Source organism: Lactuca virosa, chromosome 8, assembly GCF_052849685.1.
Source record: "Lactuca virosa cultivar CGN04683 chromosome 8, Lactuca_virosa_CGN04683_v6, whole genome shotgun sequence".
NCBI lineage: Eukaryota > Viridiplantae > Streptophyta > Magnoliopsida > Asterales > Asteraceae > Lactuca > Lactuca virosa.
The window spans coordinates 102,907,971-102,932,930 of NC_136433.1; the positions used below are offsets into that span (position 1 = coordinate 102,907,971).

At 34.7% G+C, this 24,960-nt stretch overlaps 3 protein-coding genes across 8 annotated transcripts; 2 read left to right on the forward strand and 1 right to left on the reverse strand.

Annotated features, from left to right (window-relative positions):
• The first annotated feature begins 8,410 nt into the window (after positions 1-8,410).
• Positions 8,411-11,503, forward strand: LOC145133329 (phosphoglycolate phosphatase). Of its 4 annotated transcripts, XM_079068271.1 has the most exons (10): positions 8,411-8,669; positions 8,737-8,897; positions 9,027-9,169; positions 9,247-9,558; positions 9,648-9,873; positions 9,951-10,097; positions 10,311-10,435; positions 10,533-10,737; positions 10,815-11,077; positions 11,183-11,503. In XM_079068271.1, the coding sequence occupies exons 3-10, from the start codon at positions 9,063-9,065 to the stop codon at positions 11,349-11,351; spliced, it is 1,554 nt and encodes a 517-aa protein (XP_078924397.1). In that variant the 5' UTR covers positions 8,411-8,669; positions 8,737-8,897; positions 9,027-9,062; the 3' UTR covers positions 11,352-11,503. The 4 variants fall into 4 exon arrangements, with proteins under 4 accessions (XP_078924397.1, XP_078924395.1, XP_078924398.1 ...); XM_079068269.1 differs by lacking the exon at positions 8,737-8,897; XM_079068272.1 differs by lacking the exon at positions 8,737-8,897 and having other exon boundaries at positions 9,250-9,558.
• Positions 11,504-12,520: 1,017 nt separating this feature from the next.
• On the forward strand, positions 12,521-17,091 carry EMB1974 (NHL domain-containing protein). 3 transcript variants are annotated; one of them, XM_079069687.1, is made up of 17 exons: positions 12,521-12,778; positions 12,866-13,007; positions 13,158-13,249; positions 13,335-13,482; positions 13,585-13,723; positions 13,818-13,911; positions 14,008-14,148; positions 14,492-14,592; positions 14,690-14,803; positions 14,885-15,111; positions 15,187-15,245; positions 15,330-15,506; positions 15,578-15,701; positions 15,789-15,847; positions 15,947-16,092; positions 16,158-16,319; positions 16,557-17,091. In XM_079069687.1, the coding sequence occupies exons 1-17, from the start codon at positions 12,760-12,762 to the stop codon at positions 16,791-16,793; spliced, it is 2,181 nt and encodes a 726-aa protein (XP_078925813.1). In that variant the 5' UTR covers positions 12,521-12,759; the 3' UTR covers positions 16,794-17,091. The 3 variants fall into 3 exon arrangements, with proteins under 3 accessions (XP_078925813.1, XP_078925814.1, XP_078925815.1); XM_079069688.1 differs by having other exon boundaries at positions 12,887-13,007; XM_079069689.1 differs by having other exon boundaries at positions 12,521-12,774; positions 12,887-13,007; positions 13,148-13,249.
• Positions 17,092-18,211: 1,120 nt separating this feature from the next.
• On the reverse strand, positions 18,212-22,093 carry LOC145133672 (uncharacterized). Its single transcript, XM_079068610.1, has 5 exons — positions 22,028-22,093; positions 20,798-20,896; positions 20,572-20,669; positions 19,831-20,147; positions 18,212-18,901 (listed from the first exon to the last, which is right to left on the reverse strand). The coding sequence occupies exons 2-5, from the start codon at positions 20,804-20,806 to the stop codon at positions 18,519-18,521; spliced, it is 807 nt and encodes a 268-aa protein (XP_078924736.1). The 5' UTR covers positions 20,807-20,896; positions 22,028-22,093; the 3' UTR covers positions 18,212-18,518.
• Positions 22,094-24,960: the final 2,867 nt, after the last annotated feature.

A 24,960-nucleotide genomic window follows, 5' to 3' on the forward strand; every position in this document is an offset into this window, starting at 1 on the left:
AAAAAAATGCATGAGGAAATTTTATGCTTTTGGGCCAAGTTTGTGACTTAATAGATTAAGACTCGTATTATGTCGGTTATAAATGACTTGATGGAGTTATAGAGTGTATTCACATCTTTGTGTGTATATAAAGATCATAGAAAATGGGTTTAAGTTGAAGGATTTATACGTGTTAGAAGTTGGGAGAAAAATCGTCCCCGGTTGGAATTGAATCATGGCTAATCTACAACCACTACGACGTGGCAAGATGCTCACCACGGCGTGGTGAGGGTAAAAGGTAATTCATATGAATTCCTACGTCATAAGTTGTAGGCAACGTGCTTTGCACCGCAACGTGGTGAATGGGCACCTCGGCGTGGTGGGCAAGGTAGGTTGTTATGGAAGAATGGTCGTCACAACACGGAGAAGGGATGAACACGAGGTCTTTTAGGCCACCACGACTTGGTGTCGTAACTGATTAATATATCAAAGGTGTTCATTCTCGACATAAGCAACCCTAACCCCTACAACCAAGCTCCGACGATTTGGATAATGAAGAAGGATTAAGTGGTGGTCTTGGGTGTTTATGGATTTGATTAAACATCAAAATCTCATGAGGTAATCATCTTCTCCATTTTCAAGCTAAATAATGCTTGATGATGTTTTTGATGAATTAAGCTAATTATGTAAGATTGTGTTAAAAGAGCTTGTTAGTAATGACTAATCAAGTGTTTAAAAGCTTGAACAAGCTTTATGTGTGATTTCCAAGGTGAAATCCATATATATGAAGTTAGGGTTTGAAACCCTAACTGATGAGAGTGGTAATTGATGCATTATATTAGATTATAGTGAATTAGGTTGTATGGGATGCTTCATTCATTAGTTAGAGTAAATGAAAAAGTGGAAATTGATAAGTTAGAATATTGATTCATTAAGTGGTCATTTAGACCAAGAAAGTCATTAAGCTCTTAATAAGTTAAATAGGTATTAATAAACTTGTATATGTGTATAAATAGGCCTAAGAGCAAAGAAGATGTATCAAGATGTATCAATGAAACGATTGAAGAAAAAGGGGTAGTTAGTCTTCACTGACTAATAAGGTGAGTTATAGGTCTCACTCTCTTTCTTTAATTAATGTTCATATATATATATATATATATATATATATATATATATATATATATATATGCATTTATGTTAGATATTGAGGCACTAAATGAATGTCCTCAAGTTGTTAGATGATGATGGATTAAGAATATACGTTTAAAAACATATAACTGAGCATGTATGTATATTTAGAGTAAGTATGAGGTATACATTTAGAAACATGTATCAGAGCATGTGTGTATACCTAGAGAAGATATGGTTAGATGAGAAACGTATTTGTTAAATACCTAAGAGATGGTATAAAGAGTTATGATATGATTATATGCATTATAATCATATAAAATAGTATGTATGCATGTGTAAATGTAAATGGTATTGTATATAATACCTAGGAGATATTAGATGAATGTATAGATTAAGTACTATATGAGTGGAAATATCTCTTAATGAGATAAAGAGATAGAATGTCCATGGGAAAAGTGTTGTGTGATGAGTTACATAAAAGAGGTAGAGAAGTGTAAAGAGATGATTCCTTCGGGAGTGACATAGATATTCCTACGGAAATAAGAGTATGATTCCTTAGGCAATAAAGAGTATGATTCATTTGGGAATAGAGACTATGATTCCTACGGGAATAAGAGTATGGTACCTTTGGGGATGAAGATAGATAATTCCTGCAAGAATTAGATTGTGTATTGTGACAACCCAGAAAATACGTCGTCAATCGCCGTTAGAATCTAACACTGTCAACAACATGTAATAGGACAATCATGTAACCATTCGATATATATATATATATATATATATATATATATTCGATTTTTGTTATTGATTACGTCAACAATTAGGTTCAGAATTAAGTGCACGAAAAATCGTGTCACCTTAAGAGCAGGTTAACATTTTTAGATTATACGCGTTGCTGCGATTCAAAAAATATAAACTCCGTAAAAATCCAACTTAGTATGGAAGATATATGATTGCAATAGAAGCAAATCAGATAAGATACCGGGGTGATGGTAGTAGTAGTAGCAGTATAATCCCTGCTAATATGACCCATTCGACCGCACTTGAAGTAGCCAGAACCACCCACCTTGCACGCCCCATCGTGCGTCTTGCCGCACTTGCCACAACGGCTCTGGCCCTGCTCACATCTCGGTTTAGAATCAAATACCTTGGGCCTCTTGCTTGATCCCCCTGAAACCTAAGCCTGATCCGACTTCCTCTTCCTCTCCATCTCAAGGTCAATCTCTCTCCCTAGCTCTCGCAATCATATCCTCTGGTGTCTTGCAACTGGATCGGCTCACAAACTGCCGAATGTCACTCCTCAGCATCTCATGGTACCTCGCCTTCTTCATCTCCTTGTCCGCCACATACTGCGGAACCAACAGTGCCCTATCACGAAACATTGTGATGATCTCAACCACCGTCTCAGTAGTCCGGTGAAGGTCCTAAAAATCCCTCGCCAGTTGTTGCACCTCAATAACTGATGCGAACTCATATCGAAACTTGGTCGTAAAATCATCCTATGTCATCAAATCAACAGCCTTATCACCAACGTAGCGCCCAACCTCCTCCCACCAGTCTCGAGCTCTTTCTTTCAGATGACAGGAGACAAGTCTGAAATTTTCCCCATCAGGACAATTGCTGGTGTAGAAGGCGTTACGACATCCGCTAACCAAATCCTGCTCGCAATCGGGTCCTTCTCCCCGTAGTAATCCGGAGCCCCACATGCCCGGAACTCCCTGAAGGTCAGTAAACGTGTCCCAATCAAAGCCACAATCTCAAAACGAAAATAGCCCAAACGCTCCTCCAACACCTCCACGATACCCTCATTGATCATACCAAAGATCGCATGAGTCTACTCAAGTATGTTGCGGGTAATCTCGGACGAAATGAACTCCTGCGTCTGATCATCCAACTGCCTCGTACCAGAACCACCAACCGGTCTGCCTCGAAGAGTCACCATACTGAAAATAGACCATATAAACCATTAGAATACGCATCAATATATATATATATATATATATATATATATATATATATATATATATATATATATATATATATATCTTACTACTTTATAATGCATAAATAATAGTGGGGTCCATCAATTTTAAGACAAAGTCTTAAAAACAAGGAGATGAAATTATAACCATTGGATCTAATTTGGATGGTGCATATATTTGATTAATAGTGATCCATGTGAATACATTTAAACCAATTAGAAACAAATACCATACTTAAAGACAAAAGTACTACTTTTTAAGCACAAACAAGCACACCTAAACAAAAACTCCTATGCATCTTTATCTATATATTGTCCACCAACGGTGTAATTGAAATCCTTCACTTTCGAAATATTACATTATCTAGAAAACCCTAACTTCAACCACAGCAAGCAGCCTCCTCCACCAGCCATAACCATTTATGCCACTCTATCACAATGCACCACAATCTATCGTCAGACCTCCCATCATCGCCAAGTCGTTGGTTTCACCCCAAGCCACCATACATCTGCCTTTGTCAGCACCATCAACCTCTAAAACTCCCGACTGTCGTACATTCAAAACATAAGCAAATTTGAAGCGAACAGATCTGGGATATCCCCCATTTCGTTAATGCTTATTTGATGAAGATGGTTAGACTTCCATTTTCCAGATAAAATCTTCATTTTATTCGTGGGCTAAAAAGTTCATTTCGATTTTCGATTGTCAGATCTAAACCTTTTGATGCCTGTTCTTCATCTTTTTCTTTTTTGCATGACATGTTTAAAAGAATGGTTGAAGGAGATCGGCCTCGTGATTTCAGTTAAAGCTATGCTTCTGTATAAGATATTTTATGTTTGAAACCCATTTGTAACAAGATAATCAAAAGAATGAACTCTTTTTTTATGTGGGTGTCAGGGTGTGTTTGTGACATTTGTTTGTTTGATTTGGGTATCTATTTGGGTCTAATTATTTGTTAAGTTATTGTATATGTTGTTTGATTTCTGTATCCAACTGGATTTATAAACATAAAAAGTTTTTGAGTTTTTTGGTGCAATATTTTTTTTTTCAGTTGCGTATTCCCATTTTCAGTTCCAAGGGAGGCACATTTGGCCAGAGGTTGGTTTGTTCTTCATTTTTTGTTGGTTGCAATTTTGTTAACTATTGGGACGATGATAAGGAAAAATGGCCGTAAGATCCGAGCGAAATGAAGCCACAATTGAATGACTGATGAAGCATGGTTGTTTAGTTTTAAATATGTTGAGTTCAAGATTAAGGCTTCTATATTCATTTTTAACAAGTTGTGATTAACAATCCTTAACAAGTTAACATCAATAAGGACATACAAATGATAGTTAACAACGGAAGGTTAAGAATCACTTCATAATGACCACATTTTAGCATACTTTTGAAAATTCCAAAAAACGAAAAGCTTAAAATATATTATCCATAAAAAGATGTTATAGCTTTAAAATAAAAGAGGTTCATAATGGTGAGTGTCATTATAATTTATTGTTTATTAGTAATTTTGATAAATTCTATATATAAAAAAAGAACCCACCCCAATCTTGTATATATTCATTCATCAATGTTGGAATGGATGGGTCCGGTTATAAAGGTACTTATAATATCACTCCAATGGATCATCCTTATCAAAGACAACATTTTTGAATTTAGGATCACCTTTGGTTAAAATTTCTATCTCAAACTAGATATATAAGAAGTAGCGTTTTTGATGTATCAGTTTTTTTGAAGCTCGAAGTTTTTATGAGGAAACTTGCACATCTTTCCTACAACACTGCCTGCACTCCTCCCATTTGTATGATACATGCACTGCTCCATGAGTTGTCATTTCCTGACATTATTAAGAATATGAATGGTTGAAGGCAAAAATATTCTATTTTGTCAACTAGATTACCGGCATGTATGCAATCATCGAGTGAGTTGTCAAAAAAATCAAATAAAGAAACGTTAGTATTACTCTTTTTTACAACAGGTTTTGAAAGAACTTAAATATTGGGTTTACTCTTTAACTCATTTGACAAAGATTTGTTGCCACTTTACTAACTATTTGATGCCTTAATTTGAATCTGGATATCTAAATATCAAGAAGATGTGTGTAAATTACAAAATAATTTATTTGATCAAGTTAAATTTGGTCATTGGCTAGAACCGATTATTTGTTTATTACAAATATATACTTCTCCTTTAAAATTAAAATACCTTTGGAAAATGCATAAAACGTCATTAAAAGTTTATGCATTGTAATTTTTTTTAGTAAAAATAATATGACGGGGGTGGCATGGTATATTCTTTATAATTTATAGATAATGTATTTAACATGACAACTTCTCAACTTAATTCAAGGAGCCGACACCAACATTAAAAACATCACTACGAGCTTGAGTCTGGTAGGAAAACTTAGGAATACATAGAAAAAGGAATGAACTTTGTGAAGCCTCAACGAAATAGCAATGGACTTTGTCTGAGTTTATTAGTTCGTGTATTTTATTCCCATGTTTGATTGTTTCCATATATTATTTTGTTTTCTCAGGACTAAGATTCAAGTGTTCAAAAAAAATGTAGTGAGTTAAACATGGTTTTCATAATTGATTCATTGCTTTTCTTATTTTAGGGACACATGAATTAGTGTACATGGTGGCGGTGTATGAATTCATTTGAAAAAAGAGTTTTGAAAAATTTTCAACCCATAATTTGGACGGTGGATATATACATGGACACATAGCATTTTTCAATGGGTAACATTTTTTGGCTAATGAATGAAATATATAAACTTTTTTAGTTGATTTATTTTGAAATGTTAAAATTTTCGGATATCCGAAGTTAATATTTGAATAAGTATCAGAAACTTTAGATATCCAATATTGCACTCGCTTTGCAACAAGTATAACCAATTACCGCAATTAAGTATTTGCCTTCCCTTAAATATTCTTAGCAAAGAATGCAATTCCACATTAATATGTTTTATTTTAATCATACGAATTACCATAGAAACGATCTATTTAAAATAAAAATTACTTAGGAATAGAAAACTAAAATAATTGGATTATGTAATCAATAAAATAATTAAATTAACAAAATATCCAAAAATATCATAATTTTTATGTTGGTCTATTTTAAACAAATTAAACCAACATTTTGTTGATAGATAGATAAAATGATTAATAATAATAATATCCATTTTCAACTGTTATGAAAATAAAAATAAAACGATAATAAGCTGATAAAAGATAAAATGACAAATAGAATTCATTTTCGATTACTAAAAACAACCATAAAATTAAAATCTGATTTTGATCAAAATTTAAATATAAAATGCTACATATGCTAAGATCACATCGTCATGTGTTTACATAGTTTGGTTTTCAAAACAACAATATGTTTTTGTTTTTAACTAAAACTTGTATATTTCTATAACAAAATTGCAACGTACTGTTATTTTAACCCAAATAAAACGTCCGTTGAAAGGAAACTAATTTCCGGCCGAAAGAGAGAGAGAGAGAGAGAGAGAGAGAGAGAGAGAGAGAGAGAGAGAGAGAGAGATCGAGGAGTCTCATACTCTACAAGCTCCCTAGATTCATCGCAGTCCTCCTTGACTCGAGTACAGATCCTCTGCTTCCAGTAGTACATGCCAATACTACTTTCCACATCTATCCGTACTTTCCTCAAAGATCGCTTTGAATCCTCCAAGTCACTCCTTATCCACACAAATAATCCCTCACAAGACAAGGCTCGCCGCACTAAATCTATTCCTAGGTTTTCCTAGGGCAATCACCACACCACTCTTTGCCATCAGCTGCAGAAGGAACTCCTACCAACACCCTCTAACTAGCTTACGACTACAATTACATATCATCGACACCAAATAATTCTTCGAATGAAAGGTCTCACACTACAACGGTTGGACTCAAACAAAAGCTGCACAATAGAGTTAAAATCTAACCTTTTGAAATTATTCAGTTTCCGTAAGATGTAACTTAACATATTCACTTACTAGTTAGCTGAAGTTAGTGAGAATTCCTAAAAAGCACAAAGCAAGCAGCATTCGAGCATTGAGTAATCGAAACCAAGCATAACCTAATTAGGCCATCCTATCACTGAATGATCAATACTATCATGCAAGTCTACAAGCTCATATACTAGGCATAAAAAGGCATTTCTCTTAGCATTCTATCATGCAAATCTTGAGAAGATCATTGGCCATACCTAGCATGCGATTCATAGATTCATAAATCAAAGCATATCATAATCCATGTATGGGTATTTTGGGAAAACTTACTTGAGCTCGGTCGATGGCATGCACCACACCCTTTTCTTTTATTAAAAACTCTTTTTATAAAACATTTATTTTTGAAAATTTTACCAAACCCTCAGTTTGAGTTCAGACATTTCCGAGAGTACGTCTGAATCCCTCAAACTAAGGCTCTGATACCAACTTGTAACGTCCCAAAAATTAAAAACAAAAAGTTTCGTTTTTAAATTAAATAAAACTGTAATCCAAAACATCATCATAAAACCAAAGTGGAATAAAGTGTATCAAATACATCATGAAACATTAGAGTAATCATAAAATGGAGAACAAGGTGATGTATCAAATGCTAGAGAGATTATGTGAGAGTTTGATGAAAACGAGAGCTCAAATTCGTCACCTTCTTCTGAAGAGGAAGAACCGTATATATATTAAACGAGATTAGGGTTTCATTAGGGTTGGACCGTCATTAGTTGCTTTGGAAGCAAGTCAGGATAATCCGGACTAGGGTTACCAAAACTAACGAATTTCGTCAGTTTTACCATAATCACCCTCAAGAAATTGAAATTTCCACTATGTTCCTATATGTAAAATTCGGTGAGGTTTTGGGGCGTTGCCCCCGGACCCCCGACTAGTCGTCGAACCGGCTTCTAATTCGATCTTATACATGTGTGCACTCCGCACAACCTCGTACATATATTAAAGTACAAATTATAAAGCCCCTTAGCTCACATGTTAGTCCAGTTACTTAAAATGACATGGTGACACTAAAATCACCAACATTCCAGATCGTTGCCATGGCCACTGAAGACCACATAACAGGAAGGCGGTGGTGTTCAGACCACATAACAGGAAGGCGGTGGTGTTCCCCGTGATAACGCCGTTAAAGGCTGTCCATGTCACCAAAACTGCACTTGCCGTTGCCCACACCGAGTAGTTTGAACATGAACACAAACACGAACACAAATACAATTCGGCATTACATCTTTTCTATATCAAATTATCAATAGAGGAGACGGTAGTGTGGTCCGTGGTGTGTGTTTTTGTGGGTTTGGTGTGATATGTGTGTTTGTAAGGTTTTGAAGTGTGCGAAACGTGTGTATTTGGAAATCTGGACACGGTGCCAAACAAAACCGTTCGCCCATGAATGGGCCCTTGAGGCTCTTTCGATAGAGTGGAAATCCGGAGATTAGAACCACTTTGCACACCCAAAAAAGCCAGGTACGCACATACGATATCCAATCTTCAATTCCAATTCTCCTGGATTTGCAACTCTGTTCCCTAAAATTTAGGGTTCCTACACCTCGATCACGTCGTTATTTCACCTGGTAACTACATTACTCATTCTCTGCTACTTAACAGATCTTGCATTAATAGTGCTGGCCTGATCTCTAGGTATGAACTCAAATAAATCCTGATCGAGGGCCCAATTGAGTTCACAGTTGATTGAATACAATGTAGGAAACACTTTAGGTTTTGGTTTGTAAGTGAATTCATATTGGTTTGACTGTTAATACTTGATACTGCACCTTCCAGTCATGACACGAGCTATTGCGGTAATCTAAATTTTCCTCGAATCGATTATGGTTGACTGTGTGCGTTGGTGGCTGCTGTTGATCTTATAGATGTGTATTGTGGAAGTTGTCTGCTACTACAATTTGTGACATTATTTGTTTCTTTTATAGTTAATGTTCTAAGGGAAGAAGCAGGAAGATAGACGAATGACAGAATATGTTGCTGTCCTGCCATTTATGAAGTTTCCAGTTTATGGAAATTCTATCACGGAGCTAAGCTTTATGCCAAATGGATTATGTGCTCAAACTCGCAGGTCTTACTCTTAACTTCATAACATTTGGTTTTCATGCTTTTCTTACTTCTGATTATATCTGAACTGCCATTAATCAGTAGGAAGTGTTATGCTGCATGTGGTAGAGCTACACAAAACCACCACAAGCCTGGTGGATTCTGCATCACAAACCTAAAAGTAAATCACAAGCAGAAGGTGAAAAGCATGAAATGCTATTGTTTAGGAACTTTAATAAGTACAAATGGTGATCCTTCTGTGTGGATTCCTGTAATTGATCAAGTGCTCCTCATGTCAAGTATTTTTCTTACACATATGGCTGGAGTTATACCTGCTGATGGGCCCTTTTCAACTTCTAGAAGAAACAAATCTAGTGATAATGTGGCTCCTGATGGGACTCCCATTTCTGGTAGGTAAGCAAGGTACTAGAAAAGAAATATAATCTTTCTTATATATATTCAATCAATATTCTATCTGTTGTTGATCCTCTCAAAATCTGCAGTGGTGTAAAGAATGATAAGGGCAAGGAGGTTACCTTAGAGTTGTCATGGGATACTGTGGAAAACAAAATTATCAATTCCATAACTGCAATTGAACATGGGACCAAACTTGAAAATGAAACTATGGAATCAGGACAAACTGCCAACAAATCTTCAAGTTTGTCTGCCATTGCAGAGGGTCCCAGGTTCCGGTTGATGTTGGCTTCCTTTCATTGGCTTAAAAATGAGGCAGGTACTCTTTCATATATTGGTTTGTACTTCTCTTTTTTTTTTTCTTAATAAAAAGTTGAATTACTTGATTATAGGTGGACAATATCTATAGAAACACTTCTACACCAGACATGAAAAACCTGCAGAAGGTTTTCTCTGAAATCCTACAGAGATCTTCATTGTCTATATGCACGAATTGGCTGAAAGAAGAGCTTTTATTAAGAAACAAGAGATCCATGAAGGTACGTTCAAAAACAAGGATGGTATACTGTAAGAAAAAGGTCAAAGTGGTTAATTTGGAAAAATGATGAAACTTTCGTGGTTTGATTGGAAAAAGTAAAGAATAAGTGGTTAAAAAGTAAGGGTTTTTCTGTAATTTGCCATAAGTAAATCTAAGAAGCAGATACAAGTGCTAAAAGTGGTTTCATATTAAGATTTTTTTTTTCTTGAATCAGGAACTCCCCCTTCGATTATTTGAAAAGTTAAAAGGAGATGACTCCGTTGTACAAATGGTTAAAAAATCAGGCAAGGAGGATCTTTATACTGAACTACTTTACATACTTAGATTTGATTCTGTCAGGTATATAATATAATATTACAGTTTCTGTATTATTATTTTATTTATTTAAAAAGTCATTAATTTGAAGTCTAAATTTTCGTTGAATGTTCACCAACAGCCAGGATTCCCGTTACGATGACAAATTTTTTGGTTGTTGGGGGGTTTCTGTGTTGGAAGATTTGGTGATCACATTATCTGATGGAATCGCGAGCATCTATTTGGAGTTAATTTCTGTAGACAGTGACATGTCAAATGACATAAATGACCTTGGTTTGAATCTGTGCACCTTATCGACCCGAGCACTTCAAAGACTACGTAACGAGGTACAACAATTGTAAAATTTGGTATTATGATTTAAAAGTTAAAACAATAAAAATAATTATGATTGATGATGTTACAGGTGTCACTGAACCAGTGGTTTGTTCAAAACATGGAGACGGTTGTATCCATGTATGAGGATCGGTTTGACCTTCGTGTCCTTGAAAGTCAACGTGTTCTTGAATCCTCCAAGGGCAATTCTGGAAAGTTTGATTGGTTGAAGAAGATTGGTGTAAGGAAATCAACAGCATTACCATTGGTGTCTCCTTTATTATGCTATGCTGTAATCAGCTGTGTTCGGGTACCTGTGAAGCGCACGAAAGAATTAAGGAGCCTTGTGGGCTGGTATGGTTTAAGTGTTTAACTCTTTTATTTATGAACAAATCTGGGCCATTAGATCAAAAAGGTCATGTTAGTGATTTATTATTGTTTGGACTTTGGTGTATGTAGGAGGTACTATTTCAGCCTATACCTTGAGCTGAGTGATATTGGAATGCCTTTTGTACGGACAGTTGCTGCAAAAATCAGCGATGCAGTGTCGTTCTTTTTGGTTTGTTTGATTGGGAGATCTTTGGGACTTATTTACACTGGGATAAGACAGTCGCTGAGGTGGAAATAAAGATGTATATCCCTCCATATACTCGATGTTTATGTTTATTCTTTTGGCAGTGTAATGATTTAGATGGACAATCAATATTTTCATGCATATTAGAATTCAGTGTAATACAATTTATTTCATGCAAAATTCAAGGAAATGTGTTTGGAAGATTAGGGCTTGTTTGACACAGAGTGTTTGGGAGCTTCTAGTTTCTAGAGTTTGACAAAATGCCCCATTTTGATAAAAAAAGTCTCGTTTGGCCATACATACTTTTAGCGCTTATTTAAACAACACGCTCCAAATCTAAATATCTCACGTAACGTGTAACAAAACTTTACCAGCTACTCGTTAGTTTTGCCGAACATGTCCTTATCTGACTTTCAATAAATGCAATTTTATAGGGTCTTTTTAAAATTTTTTAATATATATATATATATATTAAAAAAACTTATAATATATATTTTTATTTTTCAATGACATAATTGTCACAATTAAAACTTAAATTGTTAAATGACAACTTGTAGAAGGTCATAAAAAGAAAATGATTTTTTTGACATCCCTCCCAATCTACACATTTTAGATTTGGTACAAAGTTAATAATACAAGTTGCTAAAGCTATCCGGAATCCATATCAAGGACACTTTCGTATCTATTTGGCAACAACCATTAACCATGAACACCATCTCGGTGGTTAGTGGTCGTGGGAAGGATGAACCAACACATTCAATTAGTTTCCTTCTCTCTCTATCTCTCTTTACATTTTAAGTAATTATTTTTTTTTTAAATAATCAAAAAATAAGATGAATATAATGATTTGAAATGGTGGATATATCGACCTTTAGTGGTTGTGTGTGGTGATGAAGTGACAAACTGACAATGATGTGACACCCACCATATTTATGGTTACCGGTGAGTACTTCTGATAGCTTGCTTCTGATAGCATAAGAAGAAAAGAAAAACGAGAAGTGGGTTAAGTAACCCGCCCTTGCGAGCTTGGGACGATGTAGCGGATGATACCCGTAAACCCGCTATAAGCTATGATCGACTCCTCCCCTTCTAAGAAACTTAATTAGTACGATTTAAACTTAGATAACTAAAATTCACATCAAACTACTATGATTAATTAAGTCAAACACACCTTTAATTAGAAGTTTGTGAAATTGAAAAAAAAAGGTTTGGAAACATGCCCTTGTATTTTTTAGGGTTTAGCAGGAAAGGGGTTTAGAGGAAAAAATGCATAACAGGGGCATCATTCCCAGAGGTTTTTCAAAAAAATTTTTACAAGCCTCTTTCCTTGTGAATTGCTTTGATTCAAGTACTTATATGCAGCCAAATTCGGCTTCGACTTTATAATCAGATTCGATTTGGGTTTTTAATAAATTCAACGCCTGGGGAAAGAAGAGTCGTACATTGTTACACGAGTGCGACTATGGTGATGCGATCAGTAGGTAATGTTTTCGCCTCTCAATTTGGTTATGCACATTCAAACTTCAGTCATTGAATTTGATTATGGCATTGATTGTGATGAATTCCAGATTTTGTTATAATTGTTTTAGGTAGATGGTATCATATATTAAGGAACTATCAAACATCCAGACGGGTAGTCAACTCGGTTGCTCTATATTCATGCCGGAAAATCAACAATGATGGATTAATACATAAACAACATACTCATAGGTAAATCTGTTTTCTTCCAGTTAAAGGTTTCTTCAATCGGTCTGTTTTTATGATATATTTGGATTCTTTCAAGTAAAAATCCATCATTCAGCGTCATTAATAAGGGGTTGCTTTACTTTCCTAATATTCACCAACGACAGCTTCTTTCAGGTTTTCAACTGTACCAGAATCATGTAGACCGTCTCCTTCAGAGGTCGATCTATTGTCGACCTTCATCAGATCTAGTCTTAACGAGCTCGAAGGTATAATTCCTTATTCATTTCTTGGATATACATACGTGTGCAATGGAATTTTGTGGCTTATAGATAGTTTATCTTAAATATATAGGTCCCTCTCATTGTTGGTTGAATAGAAGCACTGCCACCAAGGATTTAACCGGGAAAAATGGAGTGTTCTTAGTTGTTGCTGGTGCTTTTCTTGAATCAGGCCACAATTCAACCTTTATGTTTGAAAAAGTAAAATCACTTCAACAAAGGTCTAAAAATAGTTTATATAGTTATCATTGGCTTTTTTACTTTACTTGCATCGAATTTTAAAACTCATTGATATTCATTTTCCTATATGTTTATCATTCCAGGCATCCTTCCCTCAATGTTATGGGATTTCAGTTCTGCAAATCAGTTAGCAGTGATGTTGTTCGTTCTCATTTAGCAAAGACTATCATGAGTGAATACATCACATTTCCTATTTTAGTCTCAAACAAATCTCTTTCTGAGGTAATATTTATATTGCCAGATGGATCTTCAGTGTTTGTAAGAATCGTTTTTGTTGTATTGTTTATATGATTATATCCTTGTTTGTTGTTTGTAGATGTCTAATAAAATGGGCTACATAATATTTAAAGGTATGGAAGGTCCTTTACTCTTGCATGACAAAGATGTGGATTTTGAAATTCTCGAGACAGGTGCCCTATTTTTCACTTTTATTTGTTTATATTTTGGGTTGTATCATATTACTTTTCTATTTATTTATTTATTTTGTTGTGATGAAAAACCTACAGCCATTAAGGAGTTAATCGTGCAACAGAAAGAAAAACCAGGATTGTTGCATAATCTGAGAGGCAGTTGGGTAAAGCCACTTGATGCTTTAAAGGAACCCTATCTCTGTTCCCCATTGCAGAATTTACTTCTTTATTTTCCAGGTACAGTAGTCAACACTAGAAGGAAAAGTAAATGAGGGCAAAATTTATTAAAAAAAAAGCCTTTTTTCCCTGACTTTCTGTATTAATTCGTTGTTTCTGCATCAAGTCAAAAAGAGACACCCATATATAACTTACCAGATTAAGTCATGTCTCCATTCAGTCAAAAAGAAAGAGCAAATTGTGGGTAATAGCATTGTACTTTACTTTTTAGTCATAATAGCAACATAGTTACAAAGTACATTGCCTATATTGGTAAAATGAGTAAAGTAGGTTGCTATTTTCTGCAATTTGCTTAAAAAAGAAACAACATCTTAGCTAATGTTGTGGTAAATATAATTTACAGGTTGCATTGAGGTTGATGAAGTTAATGAACGGTTGTTTCTTTCTGACACAAATCACCACCGTATAATTGTGTTTGATGGCAATGGAAAGATCTTAGATTGTGTATGTAAGGAGTTCCATTTGTAACTCACATAGCATTTCAATTTTGAGCAGCTAAAAGCTTATGCTAATAATATAAATATATGTATATATTTTTCAGATTGGATCTTCACCTGGATTTGAAGATGGAGAGTTTGAATCATCCAAAATAATCCGCCCTGCTGCTTTGTTTTATCACAATGAGGATGATTACCTCTATTTTGTTGACTCAGAGGTATTTTTTTTAAATGAATAATTACAAATATATTGATAGGCAATAGTCTTATTATGGTTTTTATTTTTCATATGATGAAAGAATCATGCTATAAGGAGAGCTGATATGGAGAGCAGGACTGTTGAGACATTATATCCGAAACCTAATGTCAATGAGACAAAAAGCGGTTTAGTGAGTTGGATCATTGATAAACTTTGGAGTACAAAAGACGTTCCTTTAAATTCTGAGGAAGTTGATCCTAAATTACTTTTTTACCCCTGGCATCTTCTCAAGTCATTGGAAAACGACCTCCTTATTCTCAACCGCAGGTAAATCACATTTTACATGTCATATTTTGATTAACATGATATACTGTTGATCTCCTATATAATGTTTTCATGCAGTTTTGAAACTTTATGGATCTTGGATCTGTCATCTGGTATCATTAAAGAAGTGGTCAAAGGTTTGACTTTTAATGTCTACATGTTCTTTTGAGGTTTCTAGGTTAATTATCATGTTAGTCAATAATATTTTTTGTTGTGTGAAGGATCTGCAAATATTATAGAGATCTGCGGACAGTTGATAAAGAGGAAATCATCCCTTGTAAAAGAAATACCGCCTAGTCAGCTGCCACAAAATAATTTCTCAGTGGAGGGTATTTCACATGCGGGTCTGCTCTCTTCGGTGGCAGCTTTTCAGGACAATATCGTAATTTGTGACACAGGTAAAATTAAATATTTTCTTTTTCTTTTAATTGATGAACTACAATATCCTATAAACAACAAGAATGGTTAGATGGTCAGGTGGTGCTGAAGTACAACAAAACTTGTGACTCAATGACAAGCTTCGAGTTTTCAAATATTGGAATGCTTGGATTGCCATACTGGTTGGTGCCCCCTATGGAATCAGCTTATGCTGCGTGAGTAATCTTATTCTATTTCTATAACCCATGACCCGCCCGTTTAGGACACTCATGTATGTATACCTTTTTCTACCGATGTGACAGTGGTTTTGGTGTCTCGGGACTTCCCCTGGATCATATTCAACATTTCAGCTTGTTACCAGGTAATTAATTAACTGTCTCTATCTACATGGCTACATGCTCTTTCACTTGATCATTGTTTCTATTTTTCATTAGTAAAAAAAGGGTTATGAAACAAACAGGCAGGATAGACATACGGATGAAAGTAGAAATCCCTCAAGATACAGAGCTTGTGGAGCCGCTAGATGAAGCTTGTATATGGCGCCAAACAAGAGGCACCGCCACTGAAACTTTAGGAGCCGAGAACAAAGCTGAATCCACAGAGAAGGTTGAATTACAATTTACAAATTTGCCCTTCCGTTTTCTTAAAATATTACCCTGAAATGAATGCAGGTTGGTGTGGCCCAACAATGGTATGATGAGTTAGATGAACTTGCGTCTTTAACACAAAAACAACTGGATGCTGAAGAGGATAAAAACATGTCTGATTCCAGAGTGCAAGATGGAAACGTATTCATTGATTGTGCTGTGAATACTAGCCCAGGAACAAGTGAGGTATTCTAAAATCTTCTTCTTCAAGCATATCCAATTTTTTGCTTCCTACTTATATTGTCTTCCCCATAATAGCAACGTATGTATGTTGTTATTGTGTGTACAGAACTGTAAGTATGTTGCTATTATCGGTAAAGAAATTTAAGTACATTGTTATTACGTCCATTCTGGTAAAAAAAAAAAACTATAGTAGGTTGTGATTTCCAGCAGTCAAAAAATACATCTTTGATTTTCTTCCAGGTTATTATCAATGCTGCATTGTACTTGAGACTTAAAAACGGTGATGATTCTAAGAAGAAGCAGGAGGTGGGTAGATTGATAGATGCTTTAAACCTGAGTGGGAAGGGTAACAACGTCTTATTGAGGCCATTACATGTCAAGTTAAAGATCAATTCACTTGACCACCCAAAAGCAGACAACTCAAAAGACATAATTTTGACAGAATCTGCTATACAAGTTAATGTTTCTCTCAAGTAACTGCACTTGTTTGTGTTATATAATTATTTTTTTGTCCCTTGGGGAGGCTGGTGGCGACTAATATCACCACCACTGCGGGGGTTGCAGTTGGTGGATGCTTCTTGCTTGCCACCTCATCTTCTGGTAAGAAATGTTTTTCAAATCACTTGTTTCGGGCAATCAAATTTTTTTTTTTGTACTTTAATAATCGTTACTTGAAAATTGAAATTACTAACTTTTATTCTGACTCATTACTTTTTTCTTCTTTTATTTTTGTTACAAGGCAATTGGTCAATAATTATATTATACATTTTAAATCCCACTTTGTAACCTTTTTTTTTTTTTTGGATTAGAAAGCATATATATTTTGTTGTTATTGAAAGATGTAAAATATATTTAATTATTAGTTAGAAATTAACCCTCCAGAGTTTAGCTACGGACTCTCAAGAGATGGTGAATTGGCAAAAAAAATGTCAATGGCAAAACTGCAAAATTTTCGAAATGTGAATGTTTTTTTTCCAATAAATAAATAAATATAAAATAATGACTTCTTTTCGATTAAAAGATTGAAAAAATGTAATGCGTTTTGTGAAATTAACTCAAATAATAAATTGTTGCTTAAGTTGTGCTTTGATAGTTTTATGTTTATGATTTCTTCTATTTGGTGCACTCTCATTTCAGGTGTTTAATCCGTTTCAAGATAAATATTTAATATGGAGTATGAATGTTATGACTAGTATAATTAAATTACCATTATGACACAAATTTGGAAAAATAATCAGATTTACACTATTGTAAATAACGGACGAAGCGTGAAATTATTATTTTGTTTTTACAAATATTAAAAAAAAACACTATGTAATTGTCAAATGATCATATGCTTTATTCAAGCTAGTACTCCGTAAAATGATATGATTCTAGGGATAACAAATGGGGATAAAACCCCAGCCTTGGTTTGAGCCGAGCAAAGGCGTCCTCCACGACACACAGACTTTTTTCTTTGCTCTTTGACAGCCTGTCACTCACTCGAAGCTCCTATGTCGCAATCGGCCGCTTCCTCTCTCTCTCACCAACGTTCAACGGTTAAATTTGTGAATTTATTTATTTATTTTTTCTTTTCAACATGGTAAAGTTGAACATGTAGCGTCCTAAATGACAAGTTGAACATGTAGTGTGACAAAACTGATATAGATACAAAAAACTAAGATGATTTTGCAACATACATGACACCATTTGTTAGTAACAAATAAATACGTTTTTGTTTCTATTTAATAACACTTTAGAGCACAATATGGCATTTAAGTTTGTCGGATAAAGTTACATTGTTGGAACTAGTTGGCCCATAAGGTCTTCTTTTGTTTTGTCCTCTTATATTCAAATTACAACATTTAATTTAACAAATTATTTTCACTAAAAGTGTGAAATATAAACCCCACAAGAACAAAATTAGAAATCTTGCCGAGCCAAAGCCAAGCCAAGCCAAACAAATCCAATCCATTCCAAATCAATTCACCATAAAATAACAACTAAACAGACAATTAAAAGTAGTTCAAAAAACTGTTTACAATTTTCAAGTGCAAGGGCCAAGGAGGACATTATTTGACAAAATGGTCCATATAGATATTTCTTAAAAGCCGTGCTACAAAACAAAACAAAACGCCCTTAATATTTTTGTCCCATCGATCGTTCTACACACGAACAGAAGGTTAGAAAAATCAGAAAGACGCCATTAAAACTAACCAAGTTTTAACTGGATTTGGAATCGGACTTGGAATTGGGCTTGGAGTCCGACTTGGAATCAGACTTGGAATCGGAAATGGAATTGGAATTGGAAGTGGAATCCAAGAATCCATATTTTTGCATGACATTCCTGGTGGCAAGTGCAGCAGCTTCACTGGGACTTAAGGTTCCCTGAGCCCTAAGTGCAGCAAACTCCTTAGCGATGTCATCTTGCACTTGAGTCCGAGCATTTCCAAGTGGATCGACCAGCGGTTCATGAATCTTCTTCGGTTTCACCTCCGACCCTTCACCTTTGCTGCCTTCTGATGCTGGTAACGGTGCTACGAGTTGAAGGACTTGCGGGACTTCATTATCCCTCAACTGAGACTCCAGATTTTGTATCATCGGCACTGCAATATATATATATATATATATATATATATATATATATATATATATATATATATATATACACTCATTTTTAGCGTTAATCATTTCATATTTCATGTATGTTATTTAAAATAACACAAAACAACCAAAATTAAAGTTCAGGTAGTTTTTTCTATGCATTAATCCAAGAGGGAACAAAGGCTTCCTTCGAAAGTTTTTATCAGTTTTTAGCTTTTAGATTTTAACAATCAAGTGGAATTAAAGAAAAGCTTTGTTCCATTTAGCTTTTATTTCTAACAAAAAAAAACTTTTAATTCAAAAGCTACTTTAGAATTTTTAGCTTTTTGTTTTTATGTAATTTTACTCATTTAAAGTTAACGACTACTTTTGTCAAACCTTCTACACGAATAAAAGCTATAACTTTCAGATTCTAGCTATTAACTAGTTTTGCCAAAGACACTGAAGATACTTAACTTTTTATTTTTGGAAACAATTTTATTAAAGTGATAAATAAATTTTTTTACAACATGTTTATTGGTGTGTTGTGAAATTACATCAAAGGGCAGTTAAAAAAGATTATGTTAATCTTATTAAGGGCAATTTTGGAAATTGATTAAAAATGCTCAATAGTTTTTTCCTGAATGCTACATAAAGTAGCTTTTAGATTTGAAGTTTTTTGTTTAAACTAAAAGCTAAAAACTCGCACTCTCAAACGAAGCTTTTTGTTAAAAACTAAAAGCCAAAAGTTCCCAAAAGTCCGCTGCCAAAGATAACATTTATTTTTCTTTATTTATCAAATTCATTTAGTTTTCTGATCTTTGTATGACTCAGCTATATTCTTTCAAGTCAACTAAACATGATGATGGTATATGTTATGTAATAATCCATTCCATTACTTTAAATCTGATTCCATCATACCAAACAAAAGCAAGTTTAATTGTTGACTTACGCATTAGAGGGGCGAGTGGACAGTTCATGACATCATTAGGGAGGTCAAGAATGTACTGCGGGATGGTGGTGCCAACGAGAAACTGTGCAACTTCGTTGCTAAAAGTATTGCAATTATGCTTCAGTAAATTGTATGTTTCATGTGTGTAACGCGGACTTATTTCCTTTAAATAAGACACAAAGTCATCTTTTTTAATCTTGGTGACACCAAGCTCAATCATTTCAATTGGAGTCCCATATGGTGCTGTTCCAACTGGAGTCTCTAGTATCCCACCACCAAAATAATACTCTATACCATATACCACTATTCCCGTGTGCCTGTGTTCATTTTCAGGTATATATATATGCAATATTATTTCAACAAAATATATTTCAACAGCAAAGTTTGAGGGTATGGATTATTTTAAGAAAAAGATTCCAAGGTATGTACCGTTTTAGCAAAAAGATTCTAATGGTATTGATGGTATGTACTATGTTAAAAAAAGGATTCCAGGGTATGTACTATTTTAACAAAAAGGTTACATGGTCAACACTTCTAAAGTATCCACGATTTTAACAAAAAGATTTTAGGATAGGCACCATATTCATGAAAAAGGTTTTAGGTTATGCACTATTTTTTACAAAAAAGATTCCAGTTTTTGTTTTTTTTTTTAACAAAAAGATTTCATGGTATATTGGTATGAGGGATGTATTAACTATAATAAATGCATGATAATGGAAGAAAATTAGGAACGATACACACCATATGCCTTCAATAGCCTTCCCCAACAATGAAGTGGAGACCTGTTTAGCTAGCCCTTGGCTTAAGTCGTAGACATGCAAGCTCACCTTTTCAACCTCCTATATATGGATGGATTTCAAAAGTGGATATGCATCATGTTATTGTTATTATATATGTTCCACAAGGCATGACATTTGCTTTGACATATAAACATTTAATAATTAATAGGACACTTAAAACATCATACCTCAGTCATCTTTCAACGATCAAATTTAAGCAAAAGTTCGATCAGGTGCTAAATTGTGTTGTTTCTGATGTCTTCACTAAGCAGAACTATGATAGAATTCTGTTCAAACAAACAATTTAACAAGAAAAATATTAGGGTTTAAGCACTTCAACAATCGTTTCGATAATTCCACAAAACAGAGTTCTTACGCAAAACGAAAATAAGACACAATATTTAACGTAGTTCACATGATCAGGATGATCGACTACGTCCACTACCAACACGAGAGCGAGAGAGATTTTACTATTTCCAGCCGAATGACTTACTAATTATTACATTGGTTTACACAAATCCAGAGAATATAAATACTAGTTGTTTTACCTAAAACAATAAAGTCAACCTGAGAACTCCGACAAATTTAGCCCATGACGATATCTCAAGGCGAATATGATATACGGTTAAAGTGGGACCTCATGCTTGGTCTACCTAGCGACTATAGTGTTAAAGTGAATTAGTATCCACAATTTAACAAAAAAAAATTAAAAAACAACACAATGATAGTATCAAAACAATCCCACACTAAAATTTTCGTTTATAGAATATTAAATAGGTTTGAAGAATGTGTTTATGGTACATACATGCAAAGCATGCGAAAATTTTATATGAAATGCTTTTCGGAATTGGTATAGTGAACGATAATTTATCAAAATGTTAGAATCTCATTGCAAAAGATAAAGTCATCAATTGATATTTGATGATCAAATCAAATGAGTAATCTATTATCTTCAAAATTGACATCAGAAAATAAGAATCATAACCAATACTTGAATATATGAAGATCAAAAATTAATTAGCCTTTCAGGTATAAATCTATATCTTCTCATAAGAAGCAATTGATCTCATCACAAAAAAAAACCATAATTCTTTTTTGAACGGCCGGTTATTGGTTAGATGTTAGATTCACCAAGTTAATTAATCCACCAATGTCCAGGTTTGAACGGGGACCTCCTACCTAAGAGACTTTCATCTTTTACACAAATCGCATTCAGATTGTAGAAACAATAAAATGCCGATCAAAAACAACGAAAACATACATAGTCGCTTACACATACGATAGAATTATACATACAGAATCAATCTCTTGCGGAAGAATTATGAATAAAAGAAAGAAATTCAATTAATAAATGACGAACAAACAAAAGCATCAAGAAAGAACAGATGAATCCGGAAAAAAGACAATCTAGATCATACCTGAAATGCTCCGTTTTAAACAAGAAATTAGAGAGGAAACAAAATTTGAAGAGAAATTTATAAACGGTACAAGAAGAAAAGAGATCTTGTAACTTGGTTTAGTAGCTTGTTACATATATAGTCCCTTGATTAACTTGTAACTTGCAAACTTGGATAATTGATAAATTTGCTTCATATATCTTCGTTAGGGACAAAGAATTTATTTGAATAGATGGTTATTTGATTTTGTTTTAAAAAACAAAAGTTTAGGTTGCGTTTAGTTACAGAAAAACAGTTTTCATTTTCCATTGGAAAATTTAGAAAACGCGCTTAGTTAAAACTTATTTATTATTCATTTTCAGTTTTAGAAAATTAAAAACGTGTTTAGATGTGTATTTTTCTGTCGGTTTTCATTTTTAGAAAACGGTAGCGGTGGTAGGGTAGGCGTGGGGACGGTGGCAGCGGCGGGGGCAGTGGTGGTGTCGATGATGGCGACAGTGGTGGTGATGTTGGCGGTGGCAGCGGGGTGGCGGCAGTGGTGGTGATGATAGGCGGTGGTGGTGACGACGACAATTGTGGCAGTGGTGATGATGGTGTAGTGGTAGTGGTGATGGTAGGTCGGTGATTGTGGTAGTGGTGTTGGTTGGGTGGGTGTGTGTGTGTGTGGGGGGGGGGAGGGGGGATGGGGGGAGGGGGGATGGGGTGGGTGTGGGTATGGGTGTGTGTGTGTGGGTTTGTGGGGGTGTGGGTGTGGGTGTGTGTGTGTGTTTGTGGGGTTGGTGTGTGTGTGTGTGTTTGTGGAGGTGTGGGTGTGGGTGTGGGTGTGGTGTGGGTGTGTGTTTGTGGGGTTGGTGTGTGTGTGTGTGTGTTTGTGGGTGGGGGTGGGGGTGGGTGCGGGTGTGTGTGTGTGTGTGTTGTGGGGTTGGTGTGTGTGTGTGTGTGTTTGTGTGTGTGTGTGTGTTTGTGGGGGTGTGGGTGTTTCTGTGTGTGTGTGTTTGTGGGGGTTGGTGTGTGTGTGTGTGTGGGGGGGGGGGGGGGAGGGGTGTTTGTGTTTGTGTATGTTTGTGGGTGTTGGTGTGTGTGTGTGTGTTTGTGGGGGATGGGTTTGGGAGTGAGTGTGGGTAGGTAGGGGTGTGGTGGGTTGGGGGTGTTAAGGCGAGGGTAGGTAGAGGTGGATGCGGGTGGGAGTGGATGTGTGTTTATATTTTAGAAAAATATTGGAATTAGAAAAATGTGGAAAACAATGATTATCGGTTTTCCAAAAATTTCCAACTTCTTTGTAATTTTAGAAAACGGAAAATTTTCATTTTCCATGAAAAATTTAGAAAAATAGACGAACTAAACAAGTTTTCAAAATTCTCATTTTTCTTGGAAAATTTTCCGGAAAACGGTCCATTTTCCCGCAACTAAACGCACCCTTAGGGTTACTTTTTTGTTTGTTTGTTTTTTTTTTTTTTGTTTAAAACCAAACCTAAGTCTAACTGTATTTTAATATACCATTCTATTTATAGCATATGTAAGTTTTGTACTTGATTAATTATATAAGATATTTATAGTTTTCATTCCAATTATTTGTGATGTTAGGTATTTGAAATCCGTCAAATATATTTTTTGTGTTTTCATGGACTTTTTCACTTTAACAAGTATGTATATTCAATTGCTAATTTTATTGCTTTATTCGATCGAAAAACCAAAAAGAAAATACCAAAACTCGCTCTAATTGGACCGAAAATCCCAACATAAATGTTTTTTTTCTTAGTTAGTGTTAATCCATATTAGTTGTGTTAGATAGATGATGACAAACCTTGCAATAAATGACTTTGTATCATATACCAAACTTATAAGTTTGTATGATCTGTCTTAACTCTCAAGTCTCAATAGCAAATTGTATAGACATGCAGATGATGGTAGATAGTTTTCAGAAAAAAAAAAAAAAAATCATTGAAGACAAGACCATGACAATCTCATGAGATTGTCTATGTAATGTTGTGATTTTTCATCTTATTTTTCTTTTATTTAAAATACTTTTTAACAGAATATGTTAGTGAAAGTCTTAGTTAGCAAATTATTTCAAAAAACATCACCAACGTTACTTTTAACTTCAAAAACCACCCTCAAGTAGTTAAAGTTTGCAAAACCAACCGTAAATGAAAGATCAAACAAACATGTCCATGATGGTATAACTACAAAAGGAAATACCAAAACATAACTACCCAAAGAATCCCATCCCCACCAAGCCATACAATCAAGCTACCTTGAACCAATGCAAGACAATTGCAACAAACAAAAAACAAGTGTCAGCAAATGCTAAGTGAGCCAATCATAAGTACAATATTAAATGAAAACATGCATATCCCAAAACGGTCAATCAATCATCACATAACATGCAATCAACTTCACACATTGCATAAAATCACATAAAACATACAATCATCATTATAATACGTTAATATTAATCTTCGTTTTAATCTTAATTAATAATTACTCATCACTATTCATTCTTGTAATGATTTATCATTATTTATCACTATAATATTTCAAATATTAATCTTCATTAATAATTACTCATCACTATTCATTCGTGTAATTATTCATCATTATTCATCACTGTCATATTTTTAATATTAATCTTCGTATCATCATTTTACGTCATTATTGTGGGTCTTTATGTTCATCATTAACCCATAAGGAATAAATCTTTTTCACTACTAGCATGACCGGCTTGGCCCAATGCACTAAGTGAGGCACAACTCTCACCCGTAAAATTGCCCCAGATACCCCGCGTTCGCTACTCTGACGATGCGTGTACAAGTACAATGAGTTGTAGTTTGAGAGTGGTAAAAGTGACATTTCCATCATTATACCTCCCACTCAAACGTGATGTTTGATCTTGACGTCCTCCAACCACCAACATCACTCCGGTCCCTGCATCAAAGGACCATGTACCGAATGAT